The sequence below is a fragment of the Opisthocomus hoazin genome, chromosome 7 (assembly GCF_030867145.1).
Source record: "Opisthocomus hoazin isolate bOpiHoa1 chromosome 7, bOpiHoa1.hap1, whole genome shotgun sequence".
NCBI lineage: Eukaryota > Metazoa > Chordata > Aves > Opisthocomiformes > Opisthocomidae > Opisthocomus > Opisthocomus hoazin.
In genome coordinates this window covers 44,979,742-45,005,368 of record NC_134420.1, presented here as the reverse complement: position 1 = coordinate 45,005,368, position 25,627 = coordinate 44,979,742, and the positions used below count along the sequence as shown (strand labels likewise).

General features: G+C 39.3%; 1 protein-coding gene across 7 annotated transcripts in view; it reads right to left on the bottom strand.

Annotated features, from left to right (window-relative positions):
• NPAS3 (neuronal PAS domain protein 3) overlaps nt 1-25,627 on the bottom strand; it is a 636,093-nt gene that overhangs the window by 27,295 nt on the left and 583,171 nt on the right. For all 7 annotated transcript variants that reach the window (XM_075425465.1, XM_075425467.1, XM_075425466.1 and 4 more), the window contains one exon: nt 5,546-5,739. In XM_075425465.1, the coding sequence (XP_075281580.1) occupies nt 5,546-5,739 (194 nt within the window). The remainder of the gene's footprint in view (nt 1-5,545; nt 5,740-25,627) is intronic.

Genomic DNA, 25,627 nt, shown 5'->3' with positions numbered 1-25,627 from the left:
TTTGAAAGTATGTCTGTTTTCCAGAAACAGAAAAACTTTTTAGGTTTGAAATATGCTGTAATGATCAGGGTTAAACCCACTTTGCCATTTTAAGATATAATTGCCATCCATTTAAGAGAGTTGTAAGAAACACCAATCATCTTGATATAACCAGATAGCTGAAACAATTGGGAGTGTGATCCTGAGGGAAGCCAGCGGGGAGGCTAAACCAGAAACCGAACTGCGTACGACTGGGGTGTTCACAGCAGGCAGAGGGGGTGAACACAGCCACCGAGGCACTGACTAGCAGAGCTATGTTTGCCTGGCTGTCTGAGGCAGGGGGAACGCACAGAGCAGAAAGACTGCAGGAGAATGGAAGCATTAGACAGCACCACAGCAGCACTGGTGGTTTATCCCAATTAAATAAAGATCAAACATTAAAAACATCACTGGTAAAGCAGGTGGACTCAAATTTGCTAGTAAAAATTGTCAAATCAAGTTTAGCATAAAACACAATAGCCTTCTCCCACTTTTTTGACAGACCATGTTGAAGAACATGCACTTTCAAACAACTGTCTAGGAATTCCAGCACTTAACCAAATGTGGGATACCTGTCTGGCGACACCCATCAAATGTTTGTCACAAACCACAGTTGAAAAGCATCTCTCCTACCTTCTCAGAGAGGACACAATTAACCAGGACAAAGACAAGTCTGGAGTGGTGGTAGTGGGACTCCCTATCCCTCCTGCTGTGTTCCTCCACTTTCGTTGCACAGTGAATTAGGAGCTGGGAAACAAAAGACCTGGGATCTCTGCCTAGTGATAAGAAACCTCACTAGAAGGAAGGGAGTCAGATTTAAAGGTTCCAGTCTCCTGAACTGTACGTTACCTTTTTCTACTAAACTAAGTGTATAAATAGCCCATACAGCAGGAACTGGGACTCAAGTCTCTCACCCTCCCATGCCTACAGTCTTCTCACTGACATGCTTTGCTGTCTCTTCTCTGGCCCAAGAATTGTGTGTTTACTGGTAGGAGGAGGCTCTGCTTCAAGATCAGGGAGAAGCAATCTGCCCTGCCTAGCCGAGTAGAAAGGGGCAACCTCCAGGCAGGCCACTGCCCTGTGACGTCCCCAGGCTGAGTGCTACAGTTCGCAGGGTTAACACAGAAGATGATCATTCTGCTTCCCCCTCCAGTAAATTTGACTCAGCTGTATTTTGTTTCTCTGTAGCAGCATGTTTGTGTAAAGTCTTCACAGAAAAATGAACACAGCAAGGCAACTGTGGAAGCAGATTCACAATCCCTTAAGTATAAGGACAATATTAAGAAAAAGCCGTTTCAAACAGACATATGAAGGATATAGGATTTTTTTTTGATGAAAAAAGTAGAAGAAGAAAGAATATCCAGATCTAAGTGATGATCACTGGCAAGCAATGACACCAAAATCAGAAGCAAAAGAAATTACATCAGATAGGACACTCATGCTTATATCTAAGGTACCAAAGATGGAAAATAAATAATTTTCATGGAGAAAAGAAATAAACAATATAGCATATCTTAAAACACTAGTTAGGAGACGGATCTTGTGGCTCCCAAACCCTTTGACAAAATAAAGCAACATGTTGATGGGTAGGAACTCGATTCTGCTGAATACACAGACCTGATCCTGTAAAACATAAGCACAGGCTTACGTTTGAGCAAATCAGTGGTTCCACTGACTTTCAGGACTGTTAACATGACTGAAATTTAAAGGTAGGTACATGGTACAGTGCTTTGCTGAATTAGGACCAAATTATGCACGCATTTGTAGGCTTTAAGCTCTCTACAAAACACTGCTTCTGCATATCTCAAGGAATTATTGGCAACCACTGTCATGGCCAACAGGTCAAACCTCTTGCATTTGGAAAACACCATGTTTACTGGGTTATTTCCTTCAGGGCATATATTACCAGATACAGCTATAACAGTCCACATTAAACTGGGCTGTAGGCTCTCTCCAGACGGCCTCCAATCACTAGCAGTTGACACTGAAAATACACAGACTGATGCTGTACTCTAGCAGCAGTCACTATTTTGCTTTTAGTTATTTATCACGGCCTAAGATGATTTGTCCTCTGCAGATGCTTTTCTTACTCCACTGACTAATAAAGAAATTCTAGACTATTTTACACTAGATGGTGAAGTTTAGATGACAAGAATCCCACATCTGGAAAACAGACATGGAATAACATACCACATTTTAGGCAATAGAATTTTACATCCCCATTTAAGAGTCTCGGAAAAAGTATTAATTATTAGAAGTAGCCCGTGCACTAGCTAACAGACCTTGCCTCAAAGAGAAGCTACCTGTTGACTAGTTTGTGCACTGAGTCCAGGATTCTGATGAAGATCTCTTCATTCAGAGGAAAGTAACAAGATGCACCCAGAGACTTGAGTAATGTCACTCCTGCTCCCTGCTGTTGCAGCAGGCAACCACTTGGAAAACTAGGAGTACTATTGATCTCACCCCTGCTGATCCAATGGTCCGCTGTGAGCATTCATTTCAGTTAAGTAGCATGGCTTCTGCTCCATACTCCCTGCAGCTGCCAGTAACTCCCCATTGCTCCATAAATAGTGCTTACAGCTTCCCCAGCATGGATCCATTTTTCTCTGTTTTCATCAATGCTGTGCTTGCTTTACTGTGGCACCACAAAGAATTTCCTCTCTGTCCGCAAGTGCCAGGAGTCAAGCCCGTATATTCAGGATGGGATACTTCTCTTCTTTTCTATAGTCTCAGAAGAGAGATCCCAACTTGCCTGACTTGGATAATGGCCATCTGACAGCTTCAATCAGCTGCTTAGTTAACTCCTTCCCTTCTTCCGTCTTTTCAATTCCTCCAGCTTTTACAGTCATACTCTGTTTTGCACCTGCTATGAAATCCGGGTCCTATCAATCTCATTCCATTTGCCATCAGTGGAAATGCCGCTGCCTTAGTGAGGTAACATTCACCTCCCAGCCCCAGTAGAAGTGTTTCTACTATTTGAAATTCCTTTTGTAAACTATTTTTAACACTGACTTAGGGGCTTAAAATGGAACCATTGCAACATAAATTCAAGTACCATCATAGGTGTTCTACCCTAGCATATGAGATAAAATCCATCACAAACGAGGAAAAGTTGCTGTGTAATGTTGCCTTTACCTTAATGAATGAAAAACATTAGTAAGCTCAACGCTTTCTTGCATAAGTCAGCTGGCTTACCATAGTTTACCATGTGTTATCTGCTCTTTGTGATTACCAATCAGCGCTCCATGTCTGATGCATTTTATTTTTCTCAGTGATGCCTTTCTCAGGCATTTCAAAGTTTTACTGCTACATGAATATAAAGTGAAGGTTTGAGAAAAATGTTTAATCAAAAAAAAAATACACAATTTAGGGCTCATAAAAATGCCAAACTAATGGCAAAGAAAGTAAAAATCTTTCTGACATGGCCTTCAAATTCATATCATATTTGACCTGACGGAATAGTTCATTTTCACATGCGTTTGATTCCTGGCTTTTTTGTTGAGGTTGCCAACAAAGGTAGCAGTAAGTGTAGGTGACTTTGTTAAAAGGAACTCTGTTCATTAGGAACTGGACAGGTACCAGCAACTCACTTCACAGAGGCCATTGAAGAGCTCTGCAGTGGTAGAAGCTTTCCATTACTACCTAGGTAGGTCACAGCCAAAGACTAAGGCAAAACATTTCTTCTAGGTCCTAATGCTAATCCCCAGAGCTCTTTCACCAGCTGCCAGTTTATACAGAATCTCGGTGGGCAGAGCCACAAGCAAAAACTCAGCCCAAACTTTAATACTGTTACCAGCTTTCTCTGTGACCTTGTGCAAGCCACTTTCTACAAAGCAATTTTTCCAAGCCTAAAAATGATAATAATATATTCTCTTTTAGATAATGCTTTGGAAGTTTAGATGAAGTGTTCTCTCTAATAGCCAAGTAATGTTATTGTTAATCCTGCTGTGGCAGTTCAGCAACATGACAGCAAAGATATTCGAGACCAGGTTGGACAGGGCTCTGAGCAACCTGATCTAGTTAGTGGTGTCCCTGCTCGCTGCGGGGGGGTTGGACTAGATGACCTCTAGGGGTCCCTTCCAACCCAAAACTTTCTATGATTCTATGATTATTTTAAAAGAAGGCCCTGACTAAAAAGAGCATTTGAGTTTATCCCTTTTTATAAAAGTTTATATTGATGTGCTATCCTGTTCATATGTCTTCCATTATGACTAAACAATTACAATTGCTTGTATCAGAGCGCTTCCACTCTCAATTTATAATATGCCATGGCTGCTGTCACATGAAAATCTTGCATTAGTCATCTTGTTTGTTCCACTTTTTCATGATGGGTCCCCTTGACAAAATTTCTTTTGGTTGCATTACCTTCTTTCTTCCTTTCCAATCTTTCCCCCATACCTCAGACTTCCACCAAAGGACCCAAACTTCTTTATTACTTGTATCTTCCTTCTTATGTATCGTCATTCTGCTCTAAATAGCCCTTCCCTAGATTTTTATTTTTCAGGGTCCTGAGGGCAACAATAAGCCTTAAGGGTCTTGACCAGCCCCTCCCAGGGCTCCACGTCAGCCTCCCGGGGGCACGCCCCCCCCTCCCCCCCGCCCACAGCCCAGGGCGCCATGTCAGCCCCCGGGGCCGCCAGCCCCTGCCCTAGCGATGGTGCAGCAGGGCCGGGCTCCAGCTCCCCACAGCCCTGCCGGGGATGTGCCCAGTGCCCGGGGCTGCCTCGGTGCCCCCCCTGCTGCCCTGCTCCGGGCTGGGCTGGTGGGACGGGCCCCAGCTGCCAGGTGCTGCCCCGACAGACCGCCCATGGGGAGCCCCCAGTGCTACCAGAGCCCAGCCCCCAGGGACTAGATAGCTGAATTGAAATCCTATCTCCCACCTTCCTAGATCACTTGCTACGATATCAAATATAGTGTCCGTCCCCCCCCCCCGGCACCCAGCTCCTCATCACCTGTTCCCATTTCACTGCTGTCTGTCCCAGTACGCCCTCAACCAATTTTATTCTAGTTTTCCCACCTCTTCCTGCAACAGATCCCACCTCTCTAGCCTACTATCTAGGCCATCTGTGCTTCTGCTCCATTAAACACTGAGCATGATGTGCTGTAATCTGCAAATTAGTTCAAAAACAGAAAACTTTAAAACTTCAGACAGAAAGACTTGTGGGGGGGAGGATGGGGGAGCATAAGCACAGCCAGACAGGTCAGACCAACGTCTGTCTAGTCCTAAATCTTGCCTCTGAGAGGGACGGTGAGCAACTGCAAAAAGCAAGGAAAGCTTAGTGGAATCTTTCCTGGTCTATCCTTGGCTATTCCAGCAAGATGTCCTGCAAATTATAGTTTTTAATCTACCTTTATCCTCTAAGAATGTAATGAAAATGAAGGTGATGACAACGAGAGTGAATTCAGTGCTCTCATACAACACCAGGATGATTGCAGGAGTCACACATTTCAAAACTTTTTGCCAAGCCCATGGAATAAAGAACACACACAGCTAAAACAAAGAAATAAAAGGAGCTAAAAGCTGTACCTATTTTCACAGTAAATGATATTGAGGTCCATATTCACACGAGTGACAAACATGTGGCAGTCAATCCTGACTTCATTAATTGTAGGAGGTGGCAAAGCATGAGCAACGACAACAAGTCCCATGATTTGGCTGGGTACTGTCCGTCCGTGGGACAGTGACACTCTCAGACGTAACCGGCCTGTTATATGAATCACCTGGAAAATAAAAACAATAAAAGAAACCCCAGTGAATTCTGGATGCAGCTGTGACATCAGTTTCTTTTAAAGGATAGCATTACTATTCCCTACACATGACTTAACACAGCCAAAGACTGTACTAACTTACTGCCAGTATTAGTGTTAAGCTTATTAAAAATGGCTGTCAACATGTCCTATATGTCCTCATCCCAAAAAAGAAGACAAAAGCATAACAGGCAAATGTTTCACATTCATCAAATAAAAACCTCAAAACTCCTGTGCTATTGATTTTTGTTGTGGTGGTTGTCAAAGAAAGAGAGAAGAATTAAAAACCAAATTAGAAATTCAACAAAAGAAAAGAGAGAGGGGGATAAAACTGAAATAATGAAGGTAGAAATTAATAAAATATTAAATTTATAACATTTGGAGATAGAATATGAGACAAAAAGATTGGCAGTTTTGAAACTGTTCCAGAACAGATTTAATCAAATTGCTAGTCACCTACACCATGGAGACACTGCTCACAGCCTTGAATTACTTCTTTGTGGTTGGTAATTGAAGAAGCAACAGCCTACAAGTGATTATTGAGCTCAGGTGCAGGATGGTCTTCTTGCATCCACAGCAAGCTTTTTAAGAGCTGGTAGATATGGAATGCCTTTGCCTAGTACACTATGGTTGTATGGAGAGCTCTGGGGGTGGATGGTTCCTTTCCCTACTCACAAGATAATGCCAGAGGATGCTTGGGAGATCCAACTGCACCCCTGGAGGGTGAAATTCTAAGAATGCTGCCTGAAGTGGAAGAAGTTGAAATTATGGGAAAAGAATAATCTGCCACTTCCAGTTTCACTCCTTCAGGAGTTCTGTGGATAAAGCAGCTGTTTTTTTTCAATAAAAGAATATACATCCAGCACCAGTGCCAGATATCAAACTGAAAATGGAAACTGCAGTTGCTGTTCTAATGGATAAGAGAGCCATAAGAACTGGTAGTTGCAGGCTCTCCCAGATTTTTGCCCTCAGAGCATGTTACAACACCAACATGAAGAGAAGACTTCCAGGAGATGGGGGCCCCTTTCACTGTGATCCCAGACTCGCTACCCAAAAGTCAACAGAGATGTTGGCTGGTACCATGTGCACTGGAGGAGGTGACAGAGATGGGATGTAGTTATACGTCCACTGATACTCATCTCACAAAGAGAGCAGCCAAACTCTTTGCTTCTGATCTGAGATTGCTTGTTAACAGAGAGAGAAGAAAATCCTTCATTAATAAGACTGCAAACCACAAAGTGCATCCAAATTCTAATTCATGCTAGCAGACCTGTGATCTAAGCCTTGAAGTTTATTTCTTTTTTTTAACCTAATCATTAAAATCTCTCCTTTCTCCACTATTTTACATTTGAACTTCAGCCAGTGTGGTGAATCAGAATGAGGAAAGTGATTAGCTGCTGTGTTTGTCCATTTCAGTTGCAGGTTTCTGACCACCCATATTTGAAGTAATTATTGCCTAAACTCACACTTAATTCACCTTTCAAGGGCAAACTATTCTGTGAATATTTGAAAAAATTCCTAAAGGCAAGGATGCAAAAACACCATTTCAAACACACTTTAATTTTTTTTTCTCAAGACCTCATTAACTAATGAAGAAATATCTAACAGAAATAGGATTAACTTCACAGGAGGGGCAGTAATAGTATATTTTGCTCCTTCTAGCTATACTTGCATATACATCTGTTTTTTATCATTATCTGTCTCTTTTTATCATGCAGTTTCAGCTTACTGCAGAAGCTCAAATCTGTAAATGTTTGGAAAAATGCTGATGGATAACTAGTAATAATCTGAAAAATAATCTTATACTGAACGTGCTATGTAAAAGTACTGTTGATCTGTTGTTTTTTTCATAGGGGTCCTTATGCTAATATGTTTGAAGTTGGCACTATCACTTGAGGGAATTTTTAAAATATATCATACTTACAATCCATTTATCTCTTCCTTGTATTTTTTGAAGCCTCCATGTCATTTGCAGCTAAATATCAACATGATTTGTTTTTGAACAACTCTCTACTCAGTCAGCACCTCACTTTTTTCTGATTTCTCTTCTGAAATGCACCTCAGATGTAGTATTACCTCAAGAGACAGTTCCAAACCTGCTAGACCCACCATATATTAACATTATTGAATTTCAAGAGAGTTTTCTTCCAGATTGAAATTATTTAGCCTGTTCCTAGCTCTATCGTGAATTAAAACATGTTCTAAATCCCCATATGAATTAAAATTTTAGGGGTCAGCACTCAGCTGCATTCTGATTCTGTACACTGGGAAATGTACAGCAAACTGCCCATCAGTTCCAGTGCCTGTGTGCCTCTAAAGAAACTGTATTTCCACGCCTGAAATCCTTTTCTATGACAACATTAGTCAAACGCACCAAGTGGGAAATCTAATTGGTAGTAAAAAACAATTCTTGCTGTCGTGACCTTGTCTACATTGTGAGTATTGCCACTTTGAACACTGGTTCATTTGAATTGGGATTAGGGGTGATAGGAATTAAAGGGTCAATTATCTCCAGTAGCTAAAATTAATCTCTTCATAATTCAATCCCTTAGCACTAGTCTATCATATCCTAAAGCAGTATTATGACTAATGAAGCTAAATTGCAATAATAAACTGTTTTATGAAGGACGATACTTGGATCCAGATGTAAATATTTAACAAAAATTTGCTAGGAATATTCTAAAAATCAAAAGTAAATGCAGCTCTTACGTGCAGTTTTCTTTATAAATACTTTCTTCTGAAAAATATGCAAGAGTCCAAATCCATCTTTAAACAATCATTGTCTCCTTTCTAATAATGCTATATGAATAGACTGGCACATTGAGATGTCACAGCTAGAGAAGACAGTGACACAGTGTTCTGTCCAATAAGGTGGGTGAATGCTACACCCCTGACCACAGGGAAAATCAGAAACTTTGTATGTCAAAAACTGTACAGATTTCCCCAGCGTTTCTCCATGTACATCATAAACGAAAAAAGTGCACTGAAATTAGTAGCAAGACTACTTTTTCACTCTGATGGGAGCTGGACTGGGTTAACACTTCAGAGACTTTTTTGCTTACAAACTGTTTATTGGCAGAAGTTGTAACTTGCATGATGATTTAATCACATATAAGCAGAGGGAAATCTTATGGTCAAAATAAACCTTGTGACCTTATCTAGACCAGAATTTGACATAGGTCATTCTGACCTGTGTTACTGCTTGTAGTGTAACCTAGTTGTAACAGTTATACTTAGACAGACAGGTGAGTGAACCACAAAGCATTCTGTAACAATAAAACCTTTAACACTGTGAAATGAATATAATAAATACGCTGCTGTAAAGATGTCATGCTGAAGCAAAAAGAATACTATAAAAATCTTCGTTACTGTTTAATTGCTTTGTTAAAAAAATTCTAAATCAACTTTTCCTGACACTCCAATATTGGAAAAAAAAATCATTATTTGGCTTTTATTTTTAGTTGATTAGAAGAGGGATTTGCAAAATATTGTAAGTACATGTAAACACAGTTTGTGAGCGTGGGAGTGTTAACAAGCCACATTGCTTGGACAAATATATATTTCTTTTCACTGCCGTATGCTCTCTTTAGTCATCTGTTAGCGATAAGCACTTAGATGTGCTTTACTAATGTCTACTCATTATAAACAAGCACATCACAAAGACCTTGATAAAACCTTCCCTCTGTCAATACTTCAGGAAAGGAAAGCCCAGCGATTGAAAAACACATCTGGAACCTGCTCTTCATCCTTTAAAGCTAAATCACACCTCTGGAGATGGAAATACTTTCTTTGTCAAAAGACATCTTTAAATACTACATCTATTTTTTCACATACATGTGATGTCAGAATAAGGACATGCATTACCAGAGGCTATAAAATCCTGCAAGCATGAAAAATCTGTGAATTTCACCTTTCAGATGTCTCTGTGTACTTCAAAACTTAAGCTTCCACTGGAAGGAAATTTCTGAACTGTTTCTTTTGTTGTCTGTGTCAATCACTAGGCCACTTTATTATGGAACTGAAACCACAGCACTGGCAGAAGTGGTCCCTCCACCTCATTTCTCTTAATGAGGTATTAAATTTGAAGCCTTAAAATTATTGTCTAGACCCACATTTTGAGAAGACGGTCACATCTGAAAACATCCTAACTTAGACTGTGTACCTAGATATTTATTTAGCTGTCTTATGAGCAACTCTTACATATGTTTACCCCTCTTTACAGAAACAGCTGTGATTCACAAGGATATATATATATATTTGCTTTGGCCTCTCAAAGATGTAATTTTATACTTCCAAAATCAACACCTTAAATCGTTAAATCACAATTAATCTGAACTGCTAAAATTGACTGAAGAAATATCTTACAAATTAAAGCCATGTTCTTACATTTTTCTTTCGAAGAGTTGCATGCTCCTTCACTCCCAGATACACGGAAATGCATCTCAAAACCTGCCTGTGACACTAGCGAGATCAATGTTTCAATATTCCACAAGGTAAATGACTCCTATACGGTTTCAGGTGATTTCTTAGCTAAGACTGAACATTTGGAAACAGGATTTCCTCTGGACTTTTCAAAGAAAATAGAGTCCATTGTCACATCTGGAGTTCACACAGTGATATCCTGAAGGTTCTCCTTTTCTGACATCACAATATATCCATGCCTATCAACTTAAGCTTTCTTTATCTGCTTTTCTCCCTGTACTACACTGTAGTCACTACAACATTTCTATTTGCTTGTTTTCTCCTGGTCAGAAGCCATTTCATTCTGGGGTTCCACAGCCCCATTCTCTCTAAGAGTAAAGTCTGTCTCAGTCTTCAGGAAAGCTTTAGGAAAATATATCATTTACCTACACTTTTCATTCAGCAGCAGCTGGGATCAGAGAGGTCCAGTAAAGCCTTGTGTTTGCAGTTCCAGTAATACTTGTATATCCCATTCTCAGACTTACTGGTTTTCTAGAAATGCTGCAGTATTCCTAACAGGAAGTCCCATGGAGCATGACATTTTGGTGTTGAAAAGGAGTAAGCTGCTACAGCTGCAATATATTGGATTATCCCACATGTGCAGAAAGTTTGATGTGTCCCACATGCATCCAACTCTCTGGACACACAGAGATCAATTCTCCATCATGTGTACAGTTAGCTTAACATGCAGAGGACACACTGGACTTGGCAGCATGAGCCATGTAAAGTAGTTTGCATATGCCCAGTGGCCACTCCTGGGGGTTTCTGCGTGTCTGGAAACCTGATCAATCACCCATCAGATACAGAAGTTGTGAAAGGTAAAGTTTGTAGATGTATGCTCCTGTTGTATCAAGGTTAGATTCACTATCTCTTTTCATCTATAAAATAACCATCATACCGTCTTTTCCCGTGTTAACATCACCCAACTCCAACTTCGTAAGTATCATGTACCTTTTCTCTCGGGCAGCATAACAGAGTAACGTGTACTTACAGTAATTGTTCTCAACCATTACTTGATTCAGAAGTTTGCTCCTTCAGTTTTAGCCTTGAAAAAGTGCTTGTATGCAGAAAAACCTGTTTGACTGTTTTTTTCCTGACTATAGTAGTCCATCTAATAAAAGATATTGCTTCTACACACAAACCTTGTCCTATTACATAGTCTGCACCAGAACAAAGGAAACTAGTAGTTAGTGCAGCTGTCAGTGAGTCATTCTGAACCATGGTGGGTAAAAAAAAGAGACTAGGCGGTAATCTATGACTCCTGAGAAACAGCTTTGTAAGTAAAATGCAGTCAGTCTTAGCTGAGTTATGCACTGAATGCTACCTGAACCGCTGTTAAGAGTTGTGGTCTTGAGCACCCGTTCAAAGAACGCAAGTCTGATTTCAAGGAGGACGAACATTATTCCTAACACATACATAGTTTCAAGGTCAGTAGCCTCTTTTCCATCTACAAGTACATTTCAAATCCCCTCCAATACACCTGCAAAAGACAGTCTGAAAATGGAAATGGTATTTACATTTAAACAGCATATTTGGTCTCAGGACGTATTTTATTGTTAAAAAGTCTTTGGAGACACTCTAGGCTTTTCCCATCTTTCCTCTGATATCAGTCTCTCCAAATAATAAGATTCAAAATCTGTTTTGCTTCTTGAAACAGTCAGAGGCAGAATTTAGACTAATCCTAAGGGGTTTAAAAAAAGTATCCTTATGAGACCTCAAACTCACTGGGTGCTTGAAGACAAGCATCACATGAGAAACACCCTGGCTTGGCAGGCTCAGTTCATAGCTCTGGCTCAATCCCTAAAATGACCTGAGCAGAGTGTTATTAATTGCGTATGACGAATATTGAGACCAATTGCAGCAAATGCAACAGCCACAGTCACTTTCATTCAAGTACACCACAGGGAACAGCTGCTCTTCTGCATAAAAGTTAGTGTTTTGAGCACTCACACAAAAAGCTGCTTGGATAACTAATTCCAACTCTTCCTCAACTTCAGGACACACAGCCTCTCAACTCCCTCTTGCCTCTCACTAGACAATAAACTAAAGGGAAGGGAATGGGGACAGCTTTCGAACTCTCCAAAAGAGTGAAGACAAAACAAGAACCTGACATTACCCATGTTACGTTTACCACATGAAGCTCCCTGATCTGGATGTGGCTAGGTCAGGGCTGTCTAAAGAATAAACTGCAGCTTCTCTGTGGGAGTTCAGGAAGACTCTTGTATGGTAAACAATTCCTAAAGCTGCCATTGAAAAAAACAAAAAACATTTTCAAGAGTGTGCAATAGGGTTTTTTTTCAAGAGTTACCACCAAATCTTAATAGCCTGGGTAATGAACAGCAGAGTACAAGTTGCTCAAGAATCATTGGTAAAAATACATTTGCTATCAACATTTTTAGATCTTTTAGATTAACATTATTAAAAGCCTCAATTTATGCATGATTTATCATTCTGTTACATAACAGCATTTCTGTTTTTTTATTTGGGGTAACAGATTAGCAGTTATTGTTTAGTATGGCATAGCACAGTGTCCTGCACTATATATAGACACATATATATCTTAATCATCACGGCGGCTCTCATGTCAGAATTCTGAGGTCCAGTCTTGCATTGGAATTCATTGTGGTAGTAGAAGTTTCATGATCAAGACTCTCCATTTGAAAGAATATTTGTATTGTAAAATATGCTATTATTCCTTCCTTTCCTATGTTATGACTTTTTATTAATTGCAACGGATTAGCAAGCTGGTTTTCTCTAAATAAAAGATGTTGTAGAGCTGACACTCCTGAAATCAGCCTCATAATTTAAGCTTAAGAAATATTGTGTGGAGTCATTACACATTATAATTTTTCATTTATTTTGCTTTATACAACTGCAAAGGTTTCCATTTTCATAATCAGCCCTGCAATAAGAGGTCCAAACATTCTACTACGAAATAGTATTCTTTAAATATATGCAGTGTTAGTAATTCAACATGCCAGCTTTTATTTCAATACCTCTGAACCCTTTTCCTTTTTAAGATGTCTTATTAACAACTAAGTCTATCAACACTGCATTATTTTTTCATAATTCAAAACCTACAAGCATGTGCAGAAGATCAATATTAAAAAAAATGGAAAAAGAAGAAACTAAATGAAATCACCACACTGCAACCTGAAAAAGTAGCCATAAAAATTGGTTTTATCACAGAATACTTTTTGAAGTAATTGGCACAAAGACTGTTCTAGTGCAGATTGCTGCAAGAGCGCTCTTGGCAAGAACATCATAAGCACTAGCAAAACTTTAATATGCTCAAACAGCCAAATATAAACTGACACTAGGAACCCATGTGTGGCAACAAACAGGAAAAAATAAAGTATCTCAATTTAATACAAACCTACATACAAAGGGATCAATTTTTACAATTCGTGGTTTAGCATACAATACAGCTGTCCTCAGAGTGAATATAGAGTAGCTATACATAAGAAATTAGAATTATCAATTCAGGGGAATTTCTCAAGAGTCCTTTTGATATGTAATACAGCAAATATAATGACTAAGAAACCAGACATCAATGCATTAAATGAGATCAGGTTGAGATCTATTTAGAAAAGACAGGTTTAAGCTGAAAAAAGAATCTCTTTGATATGACCTCTAGAGCAGACCATTTGCAGAAGGATTCAAGATGAGCAGATTTACCCTTGCATATCTGCTTGCTTCAGAGCTGCTTTTAAATATAAACTCTAAAATACCTAGTACTGAGTTATTGCAGAATTAAGTCTATATAGTAAAAAAGATTAAGAACCTGGGATTTTCTTATACTTCTAGCAAATGTTATAATGGATTTTGTATGTTGAATTCGAAGGAATAAATGAAACATTGCTAATTTAAAATCTAGCTAACATAAGTAACTTATTTCTAAATGATCTATTATGTAATCTGGCTACTGCCAGTCTAAGCTAGGAATCTGGAATGCCTCAGAATTTTTGGTAGTCTGCATCCCTGATTTTATGTCCAATACTTACTTAACCCTGAAACTCAAAAAATAGCTCCACTTTAACAGATTTTCCACTGCAAATCCCTTGGTGTTCAAATGTGTTGCATTTTTTTTTCCTCACAGACTGTTTGAAGTCCCCTTTAAAAATAATGCCTTGAGGATATTTTTTCCTTAATACCATTTAAAGAAAGTTGAAAGCATTTAGCTATTCAAGTGTGCAGGGTTCTAATAAAGGAATTGTCATCCTTGCCCATGAGCAAACTCTCTCGGAGCTTGCTATTCCAGAATTCTGGTGCTCCTGCCAGCAATAAAAATTAAACCTAAAAAAGGACTTTTGTTGCATCAGTTCCAATGCAGTTTATCAGAGTATTGGAGGATGATGGGAACTGGCTACATAACTCTGCAACAGAAAGGGTGGAAGTTTTTTTAAAAAAAAGTTAGTCTGAATCCTGTATGTCAGGGCAGCCAAATCTTGTTGCAATAAAGACAACCAATAATACGTATTCTTTAGATGTACTGTCTTTACTTCTGTATTTGGAGGGAGAAATAAAGGGTTTTGTCTTTTTTTTCCCTTACTTTTTTATTTGATGTAGTTCTTAGAAGCTCAACAATTACCTTAGGTGATTCTCTGCACAGTGAGCAAGGACTAGCACAAAACAAAATATCTGATATTAATGCATTTTTCCCACATGCAGAGAAGGTAATGTAGAAAATGCTGTTGTCCGTAAAGACAGCAATGGGTTCACTAACTTAGCCTTGATTAAGACAGTAATGTCTATGTTCTACTCAAGCTCTCTGCCTGGGGTTGCAAGCCCAGATTTCCTTCTGAAGTTAGCCAAGAAAAGTCATATTTATTCCTCCTTATTTTGTGGTTAAATGGGTGGAAAGTTCTGAGTTTGTCTCATAGTAAATCAGGGACACACTATTTGAATTTCATTAATACCAAGATTCCTCTGCTTGTGCTAATGGTTGTCTGGTACAGGCTCTTATACAAAGAAGCAAGCATTTTTTTTTTCTCATTTTAGTGCTTGCATGGTTTTCTCTAGCATGGCACAATTTCCAATGGCTGTATACAAACACACAAGTTGTACTGAAAGATCTTGGACAACAGAATGTATGAGCTTTCCTGCAGAATGCTACAATGTTGACAGAAGCAAAGGTGGAGAGGGGCAAAAAAGATTAATTTCCCATAATTATTAATATGCTTTCTCCTTCCTTCCATCAATGACGCTTATATGAATCTAAACTACAAATTTTCAGTTTAGAAGCAAAGTAGATGGGCGGATTTTATGATAAATACAATTGCAGATTTCTGAAAAGCTGCTGCAGGTGGCTAGTAATGCCTCCACATCCAAATGGAGAAAAGGAATGATCACAGGATGGGAGGCAAGAGTCTTCTGGCATGTCTGCCAACACCTAGTCTCAGTAGTTGTCTGAATGTGCTCGGTGTTGTATTTGAACAATTTTAAATAGGTGTCATATGGTCCTGATAAAGAAAGCAACTTGGCATTCAAACTGCAAACCCCAAGCCTGAAAGTGGCTTTAGAGAGACTCTGGCTGTAGAAGGCGAGGGCACACCGTGACAGCCCTTCCAGAGGAGCAACTGCCTGTCTTCAAGAGCAGCTGTAGCAGGCCAAACCAAAGGCCTGTCTATGTGTCACTCAGGCTGTTACTAAGGGAGAGGATCAAACTAGGCAAGCATCTAATGGCATTTCCCTTGCGTGTTCTCCCAGGACTTGCTGAGGTACAGGCATGTTGTTTGGTAAAGCTCAGGCATTCACAGTGCCTTGCAGCAATGAGTTCCACTGTTGAACTCTGGAATCAGTAACTACCTCCTTTGGCTTGTTCTGAATTTGCCATTTACTACCTTAATTGTGTTCCCCACTCCAGATATTGAAAGACTACAGAAAACTATATCCTATTCACCTCCTCTATACACTGGTGTTTTCTATCATGTGCCTTCTTAGTCATCTTTCTTCCAAGCTGAATCTCCTATGTATATTTCAGCTGCTCCACAATGCTGATCAACGTTGTCGCTTTTTCAGTGTCCTACCATCTTCAGTTTGAGATGAGGTGGGATAACAAGTGCACAAATATTCAAGATAAAAAAAAATGTTGATTTATGCAGTGGTATAATGACATTTTCTGTTTAATTTTAGATTTCTTTCCTAATAATTTCTTAGCACTCTGTTTACTTGCTGGCCACTACCGAGCACTTAGCTGTTCCTTTCGTAAACTGCTCATTACAACTCTAAGGTATCTTCTCTGAGCAGTAACAGAGCTAGTTCTGAGCTCTTCATTGTATATACACAGCCAGGATTGTTTTTTCCCCAAGTGTATTACTTTACACTTACCTGAACTGAATTTTATCTGCTATTTTATAGCCCCTTCACACAGAATAATGAAGTTCTTGTGCCACTGTTCACATTAGACTTACATTTTTACAATCCAATAAGCACTGTAACTTTCCTTTTCACCTTTGTTTCCATTTAATTTACAAATATGTTGAGAACCAGAGACTCCACAAACAGCAATACCTGTGTAAAAGCAGCAGTGACCACTTAAACTGAGAAAATGGACCATTCTTGTCTTTTGTTTTTTAATGCACTTACTTATCCACGAGAGGATCCTCCCCCTCCACTGGCAGCTTAATTTTTTCAGACTTTTGGTCAGGGACCGCACTGGTCCCCACACTGAAAATGCAGCTACTCTGTATTACATGGAAATCCACTGCAGACATACCTGCTAGCTCCCTGAGAAAGCTTTGCAGAAGTCTTTGACTTTTCCTTGACATACTGTATTTCTCTGATGTCTACCAATTCTATTTTTTTTCTAGTTTCAGAAGAACTATTCAAGGTCATGAGCTCCCTTGTGCTAAGACACAAGGAAGGTGTTGCTTACTGTTTACACTGAGTATTGTACATTAACGTATATGAAAGGAACAGGTCGTTGTGTGTCATCAACAGGCAGGATACCTTTGCTGCCATGCTGGTTTCTGGCTGGCCAGGAGACGTAGTCCAGTTTGTATCTTATTCTGTAGTCTTTGCCCTCACACCATGTTTTGTTTTTGCATTTTATAATATTTCACAGAATCACAGAATGGTAGGGGTTGGAAGGGACCTCTGTGGGTCATCTAGTCCAACCCTCCTGCCGAACCAGGGTCACCTACAGCAGGCTGTAGAGGACCTTGCCCAGGCAGGTCTTGAATATCTCCAGAGAAGGAGACTCCACAACCTCCCTGGGCAGCCTGTTCCAGTGCTCTGTCACCCTCAGAGGGAAGAAGTTCTTCCTCATGTTCAGACGGAACTTCCTCTGCTTCAGTTTGTGCCCATTGCCCCTTGTCCTGTCGCTGGGCACTACTGAAAATAGTTTGGCCCCATCCTCCTGACACCCACCCTTCACATATTTGTAAGTATGTATTAGGTCCCCTCGCAGCCTTCTCTTCTTCAGGATGAACAAGCCCAGCTCCCTCAGCCTCTCCTCGTAGGAGAGATGTTCCAGTCCCCTCACCATGCTCATAGCCCTCCGCTGGACTCTCTCCAATAGCTCTTCATATTTCTTGAACTGGGGAGCCCAGAACTGGACACAGTACTCCAGATGAGGCCTCACTAGGGAAGTGTAGAGGGGAAATGAGAATGAGAACTGTTGTGGCTTTGCCTCAATTTGCAACAAAGAACCACGCAGTTACTCTCTCACTCCTTCCCCCTCCCCGGTGGGGTGGGGAGGAGAATCAGAAGGAAAAAGGCAAAAACTCTTGGGTTGGGATGAGAACAGTTTAACAGAACGGCAAAGGGAGAAGAAACCAACAATCAATAGTACTGATACAAAGCATATACAACATCCAGTGTTCTCACCACCTGATGCTCAGCTGGCTCCTGAATAGCAAACCCCCCTTCCTTCAGCCAGCCCGCCACTTAAATACTGAGCATGGCATCACATGGTGTAGAATCTCCCATCTGATTGGCCATTTGGGTCAGCCCAACCAGCTTCTTGTGAAAATTAACCCTACCCCAGCTGAATCCAGGACATTATACAGACTTATTTTGCATAATTCTGTGAAATGCAGTGAAATAGTACTGATAAATTAATAGAGACACACAAACTGTGTGTTCAGGGGCAGTGAGAGCAATAGGTCATAAATGTTTAGAACTCAGGCTTGAGCTGCTTTCCGTAGACATGTGATTCATAAGCCTCCAGGGCCAACCTAAGCCTCTCCTGAAACTCTTGAAGAATGTGAAAATATAAATATGTATTTTCAAACAAATCAAATTGACCCAGAAATATTCAGTGATGAGATCTGTTTCATGTCAAATCATCCCAATTTTGCAAGAGACTTGTGACCCAAAATCAAGCTAATTTTGTGGAGAGGAGAGGTTTTGTGGGTATTTCAAGAAACTGTACTGTCATTACAAGCTGAAGTCCACTCAAACAAGGTATGTGATTTCTCTTTGAAGAAAAAACTCTTACTCCACTTGGAGATGGATGGTCTTTGCAAAGCTCTGACCTTCTCCTTGACAGCTACAAATGGACTACTATTTATGATCTGTTTCTATAATCCAATTCATGTAGCAAGATAGATTATGGATAGCAATTTATTTGTAAAAAATCATAATAAACCAGCATTGTTTTAAATGCCAGGTGTGGATAAATGGGGAGCGAGAACTGATAAGATTTGTGTTCTTGAATCTACACTGAAGAATTATGGCAGCTTCTTGCTTTATCTGCACTTGGAATCAATTTACTAATTTTTAATTTGCTGCTTTTCTGTTGTTTGCTTAACATCTATTAATAGATTTTTATACTCATGCAATTAATTCAAAAGTTGGCAAGTTTAATGTGCAGAGATTAATTTTCTTTTACTAACCCACCACCTAAAATACTTTTTTTTTAAAAAACAGGTTATCAAGAAATTACCTCCACTTCAATCGTATTTATAAATGAGATACAGTAGGGGTGTTGCATGCCATCTGTCAATCCACACGGAACCTTTCCTTATGTTTGACTAAATTTTTCTGTGTAATCTAATAAGATAAATGGAAAAAATTAGGACAGCTCTGTCTTTCACTGCTGCAGTCCTAATCAAAAGTCAGTTTGAACACTTAGGACCTACCCTCTGCAAGGCTGTGAATCTCGCCTTTATGAGTGTGATGCATCTCATGTCCTGCAGAAATAAGTGGTATGCCTGCCCCATCATCCAGTGGTCACAGGATCTGCACCTTCACAACAACCTTCAGGTTTCTCAGCTGTCAAGTGTTTTTCATTTGGAATGAAGGCCAGTCATTTGCCCTTCATGTCACATTCATTTACAATGGCTGAAATGTTTATTCAGAAGGGGAGTAGAGATAATGAGCAAGGTTTCTTTGCTCTTGGTTACCAGGGGCTATTCACAAGACTTCAGACTCACTCACGGTGTTCCTCATTGCAACACAAAGCAGCAGAAAGTCAGAGAAAAAATAGTGTTCCCAACTCTCATTATTTTATTATGACTTTCACCATATTTGGTGTTTAACTGAAAGCCTCAGTTTCTGTGTCTGTCACTCAGGCTGCTGCTATAAACCGGACAAATTGACAAAATGGACTTTTTTATAGAGAGAGGCAAGGAATATACCTTAGACAAAGAGTTTCTTTGTGACCTGTATAAGGCTAGAATAGACCCAAGAATTTTGATCTCAAAATGAGGATTTAATATCTCTCACAGACAATACAGAGGTTCAGATAAATCTATACAGTTAGGTACAATAAGACACACAGAATGAATTCGGCACTCAATGCAGATTGTAAGATACATGAGTGCACAAGCTGTGATGCGTGGAAGTGCTGCAGGGCTTGTAGGAACCCAACCCAGACATTTATTTTTGCACAGAGAATAGAACATGGCCTTGTTTCTCTCTCCTGTAATGTTCGGAAAACTATGTAGAAGAAAACTTCAGTCTTTTCACCATTTGAATTAAAATCTGAAATTGGCTCTTCATGTAATTAAGGGTAGAACTTATATGTACATTCATACATGCTTTAATCACATGACCAACCCACTGATTTAGTGGGACTAGATCCACGGTCTTTTTGCAAAATATGAGTCTAAATGATCTTGGCATCCATTGACAAGCTTACAAGAAATGTATACAATATTTAACAAATCAAGGTCAGTGGGTTCCTATAGAATGTAATAGAAATCTACAAAACTAATTTGAAGACCCTTAGAACAGTATTTTTTTGATAGGTTTTAAAACCATCCTACAGAAATCTTTAGCAAGCACAGAAATTCTCTGTTAAAATCTACGGTATCATTAAAGATACCTGGAGAAAAGATATCATTCTTGTTAACCTGGTAGAACTTTACAGTACAGAAAGGGAAATAGGCAAGGAACATATGTAAATTTTGGAGATTTTTATATATTTTGACCTGGTGAGACATTAGCAGCCCACTGCACACTGATCTACGCGCCTATGAAATCCAGTGATGCCTGGTATTGCTTAGACCATGTAAAACACCTCAGGATTTGGCTTATTATCCTGTTTAAGCCAATTCTCTTATGATTTCTCCTGTTTTGTCATCTACTTATGCTGAGCACCTTCCTTAAATCTCAGGTGAAATCCACAGGAGACTTCATACAAACATGTGCTTCGACTAATTGACTGTCTCGTTTAGCTGCTAAATTTAAAGATAGCCAGAGCTATAGCACTGTGCGTTTTGTTGGACATATTTTCTGGCTTTGTGGGGTATTGGCTGCATGATCTGATAAAAACTGAGGCTAAATGAACTCTACAATTTGTATTCCTACAGCCACAAGTTTATTGGCTTGTTTTTTTTATTTTTTTTTTTTCTCTTTGGCTCTGTCTGTAAGGTTCATTACTTACAGTTACTGCAGAATCAATTTGAAATGGCCAAAATCAGTGATGGAATTTATAGCACAATAAACGTACTGCCATACAAGTGCTGTTACACATGAAAGGGCCTCAGAATATTCTTTTCAGCAATCCTTCTACATAGCAGAGTGTTCTGTTTTTATCAATTTAACGGAATCATCACAGGCATATTCTGAGAGGTGTAATCCTGACAGCTACACAGCAGATTTTCTCTGAGGCAGATATTTTTACAGGAAAACAATATTATTGATAAAATCTTAGCATATCAGAACACAGAAAAGAAACCAAATGCATCTTTTTCATTCTCCACATCAGGCATTTGCAGTTCCATTTCACAAGAAAACCCCAACCCTGAGCCAGAAAGAGTTTATGAAGAAAGCATTCTCACACTCCTTCAGATATATATTAATTAGTTATCGGTTTAGTAGCCCTGAAATCTAGAGTAAGAGCACATGGTGGGCACTATGGTGTGTGGAAATGTGGAGGGCACTTGAAGCTAAAACATAAAGTACAGCATCAATAGTTGCCTGTTTATAAAGCTTATAAAGATTTTAATTTCTACTTAAGTCTATATTTCTTTCCAAGTGTCTCTGCTATAGACATCTCATATTTTACACCATTTTGAAGCACAGAAAGTTTTAACTTTAGCATGATGCATTGTGAAAAAAATACAGAAAAGACAGATGGCAGGCTGTCCTCCCCAAAACTCCGTTTCATAATATGCATGTGATTGCTAATAGGCACGCACTAAAAAACAATTTTCCTTGATGGAGAAGAGCTGATAAATTGTCAGCATAAACTTTGTCTGTGTTTGCTCTAGTGATCTAAGGCTCTTCTGAGAGTTTTCTACCATCAAAGACTGCAACTTAGACTGTATCAAAATTTATGAATGCACGTGACTATAAAGTGACTGAAAAGAACCCATAATGCATGTTTGTGTATTGTTAATCACCTCCTTGCTTCCTCAGGAAAAACTGTGTCCAGTGCACCATTCCTAACCCTGGGCATGTGACTGTGGGAGAGCCAGATGGGGTTCAGCGACACCCTGTGAGCTAATTAAACCAGGGCTCTGCATTGAGGTACCTCTTAAACACAGTGTTAGGTCTAGTGGTGGACTTACCTAACCAACATAGTCTTTGTAACAATACAACAGCTGAAGATATCCCTGCTCACTGCAGGGGGTCTGGGCTAGATGACCTCTAAAGGTCACTTCCAACCCAAAGCATTCCATGATTCTATGATATTTGGATAGAGTCACTGATGTGCTATATTGTTTGGTTTAGGATGGAAAAATATACTAAGACTAGAATTATAACTGAATGTGTGTGTACAAAGGAAAAGGGAATAGGAGCTTCTAATGTGCTATTCACAAACAAAAGTGGAAAACATATTTACAACTGAGAAAGCAGACCTTTCCTGTGTCCCTTTAATGGCAAGCAATTCACACAGCAATGTGCACAAAAAATTCAGAGAATAAAATACCCATCCATAAAAAGTGAAATAAAACTTGCAACCCTCTTCAGGCTAACCTCTTCACAGCTCAGATTTCTCTATTCAATCTGTATAGATTCCGAGTAAAGGCTCCAACATGAAGTTTGTAAGAAAATTGCCACTTCTTGTAATACACTTGGTGTTTCCATTTGTTTGGGGTCTTTTGCAGGAATTTTAAATGATGGGGAAAATTAAGACGATTGTGCTCTCCCGAGCTTATTCTCGGCTACTAATTATTTTGCTTTAAGAAGGCACAAAATTCTTGGTTCTAAGGAGGGACAGCCAAAAAATGTATCAGTAACAATTAAAATTTCTTATTTCATACTGGTTATAGATGCATTAAGGTATATAAGCTCCAGGGTCAGTATAAGCCTTGCTCAGCTTTCTTTAAAAGCATTGGGAGTAATAAAGACTTCCATTTTATCTTCAGTGAAATAATACTGCTGAAATATCACCTCATTTTTGATGTCAGCAGTGATTTCTTTTTACTTCCACGATGTCAAATGGGAATTATTATTATTAGAACGATGGCTTCCTAATGATGCTGTAAAAAGGAGGAACTGAAACTCTTCCCACCAAACATCTATATTCTGCCTTCTCCACAGAGTAAGGCAGATGGGTTCAACCAAATGCCATTCTTCAGCTAGTATCAGTGCATTCAGCAGAGAAATCAAGAGGCGTGCTTAAATATTTAGAAACAGAAGCATAATGGCTTATTTGGTTATATAATGGTGTAAATGCACTATGGAAAATAGAGAAAAAGGACATTTATACCACAGGAACTCTTTCTGGGAAATATGGCTTGAAACATGCATTCAGTTTTCTGTTCCAGAAGGTAAAAAGAGCAAATCGGTGTCCAGATCACTATCCAGAAGTCATCGCACGAGGTTAAGTCAACAGCTAAAGGGAATGAGAGTCTCATGTGATGGTCCTTGTTCAACTACTGGCTTCATATATGGCATACTGGTGATGGACACATCACTGAAATGCTCTGTGCCTTTGTTCTCCTATTGTGTCAAATGGGCAGGTACAGAGAAACCTTGCTTCAGTGGCAGAAAAATATACTAAAAGTTTGGCTTTGAGTGAATGATGGGCCTTGAACCTTAAGCAGCCACCTATTCATGTAGAAAGTCAGTGAAGAGCAGCTGCAAAGTGGTACTATCTGCGTGAGTGAATGGGGCATTTTCATTTGCTAATACTTTTGCTTTAGTCCAAATATAAATAACTACAATGTACAACGATACCCTACAATTTTTACATGTGCTCATTACATGCATTGCTTCAAACTAGCTGATAAAGCTTGGAGGTCTTTAGGGTGGAGAATCTATGGTGGGCATGAAAAAATGTTAATCAAATTGAAAAAAAACCAAAGTTTGTTTGTTTTGAAATAAGAAAGGCATAATTCATGAAGAGCCAAGCCAGCTGCCAGCCCAGGAGGTAGCTGCCACCAGCCCTGCTCCTCTCCCACAACAAGGTGCCAGGAACAGCAGCCTCAGGGATCTCCCCTGGGCTAAATCCAAGCGGCAGGAAAATGTGGTTTTCTGCTGTTACATTACTTCTTTTGCTTTCTGAGGAAAAGGATTTTGGAGTAACTCTTCTACAGCCAGTGGCAGCCCAGCTGAGAGCAGGAGTTCATCTTTTTCTGGGTTTTCTGTGAAGGCTCTGCTAAACTTCACACTATCTGATCTGAGTACTTTTTTATTTGGCATTTCATTTTGCCTGCTCAGGGCAACCATCAAAACAAAGGAAGTACCATCCTGAGAAAATGAAGTGTGATGTGCTGGAACACAGAGATGATTTGACAATACTGATGCGCTGGGAAGAAAAGCTGAGGATGAAGTACAGCATGTAATCACAGTTGGCTCTGACACAACCAACCATTGTTATCCTTGGCACATTACTTGATCTCTTGGTATGTCAGCACTTCCCACCCTCAGAGGAGGGTTGCAGAAGTACATTCATTAATATAAATGACATAATAAGGAACACGAAAAAGCCAACAAAACATAACGCTTTGCGCAGGTAAGAACCTGCATAAAAAGTAAAAGAAAGTTTAAAAGCGATGTGGGAATTATGGGTTAAAAAGTAAATGAGAAGTAAGGATGTTTTTCCAAGTTCATGATGAAGTGAAATCATAATTCAATGTTTGTCTCATTGTTGCACAATGCAAATAAATTAATGCAGTTACTATACCATGAAGAAGACCCGAAAAGCAGGGAGCAGGAAAAAAAGGAACTTTTAAAAAGATTCAGCTTTAACAGGACAAAAAAGCAGCCTGATCCTTATGAATTGTGGGCAGCTAACATTTCAGCATGTATTGAATACAAGAATTAATGATGAAGGAAAAATTAGAAGGAAGTAATTAATAACGACAATATTTAAATAGTGTTTTAAATATTTCCAGCTTTTTGTTAAACAATTTTCTCTACTGTTTTTCAAATTTCAAAGAACATGTGATTGTAAAACTTTATTAATGAGACCCAACTTGTGTAGCTGGTACATAAAACATGCAGTACAACCTTAGCTATTCAAGGGAACATGCATGGTGGCCTTTGCTTTGTGGATTGAATATGAAGACAGGCAATAACCCACAGCTTTACCTCCTCGAGTGCAACAACTATGCCTTTTCCTGGTGTCTGTGTTACTTATATATGAATGATACATTTACAAGGAACTTCCACTTGCCCACAGATACAGCTTGTGACAGATCACAGTGTAATGAAAGTAGCGTCTGAGCGTAGGTTCCAGATCTGTGAAACAACTTTATTCCTAGAAGATATTTTTGTTTGGAATTTTCATGCAATTCTTCAGGAAAATATCTACTTGCAAAGGCAACAGTGAAAAATACTCTCTTGCAAAAAGGTCTTCTCCTTCTAGTTAACCCACCACATTTCTACAAAAGCTAAATACATGTATGTGTTTGCATATCAGGATTATATCCTTATGACTATCAATTCAAGACATATTTTCTATTCAACAGCTATTGATCTCATGTTACCAGATTGAGACAATGTGCAACAATGAGAAACACAATGAGAAACCAGTTTTCTAAAATGCAAAAATCAC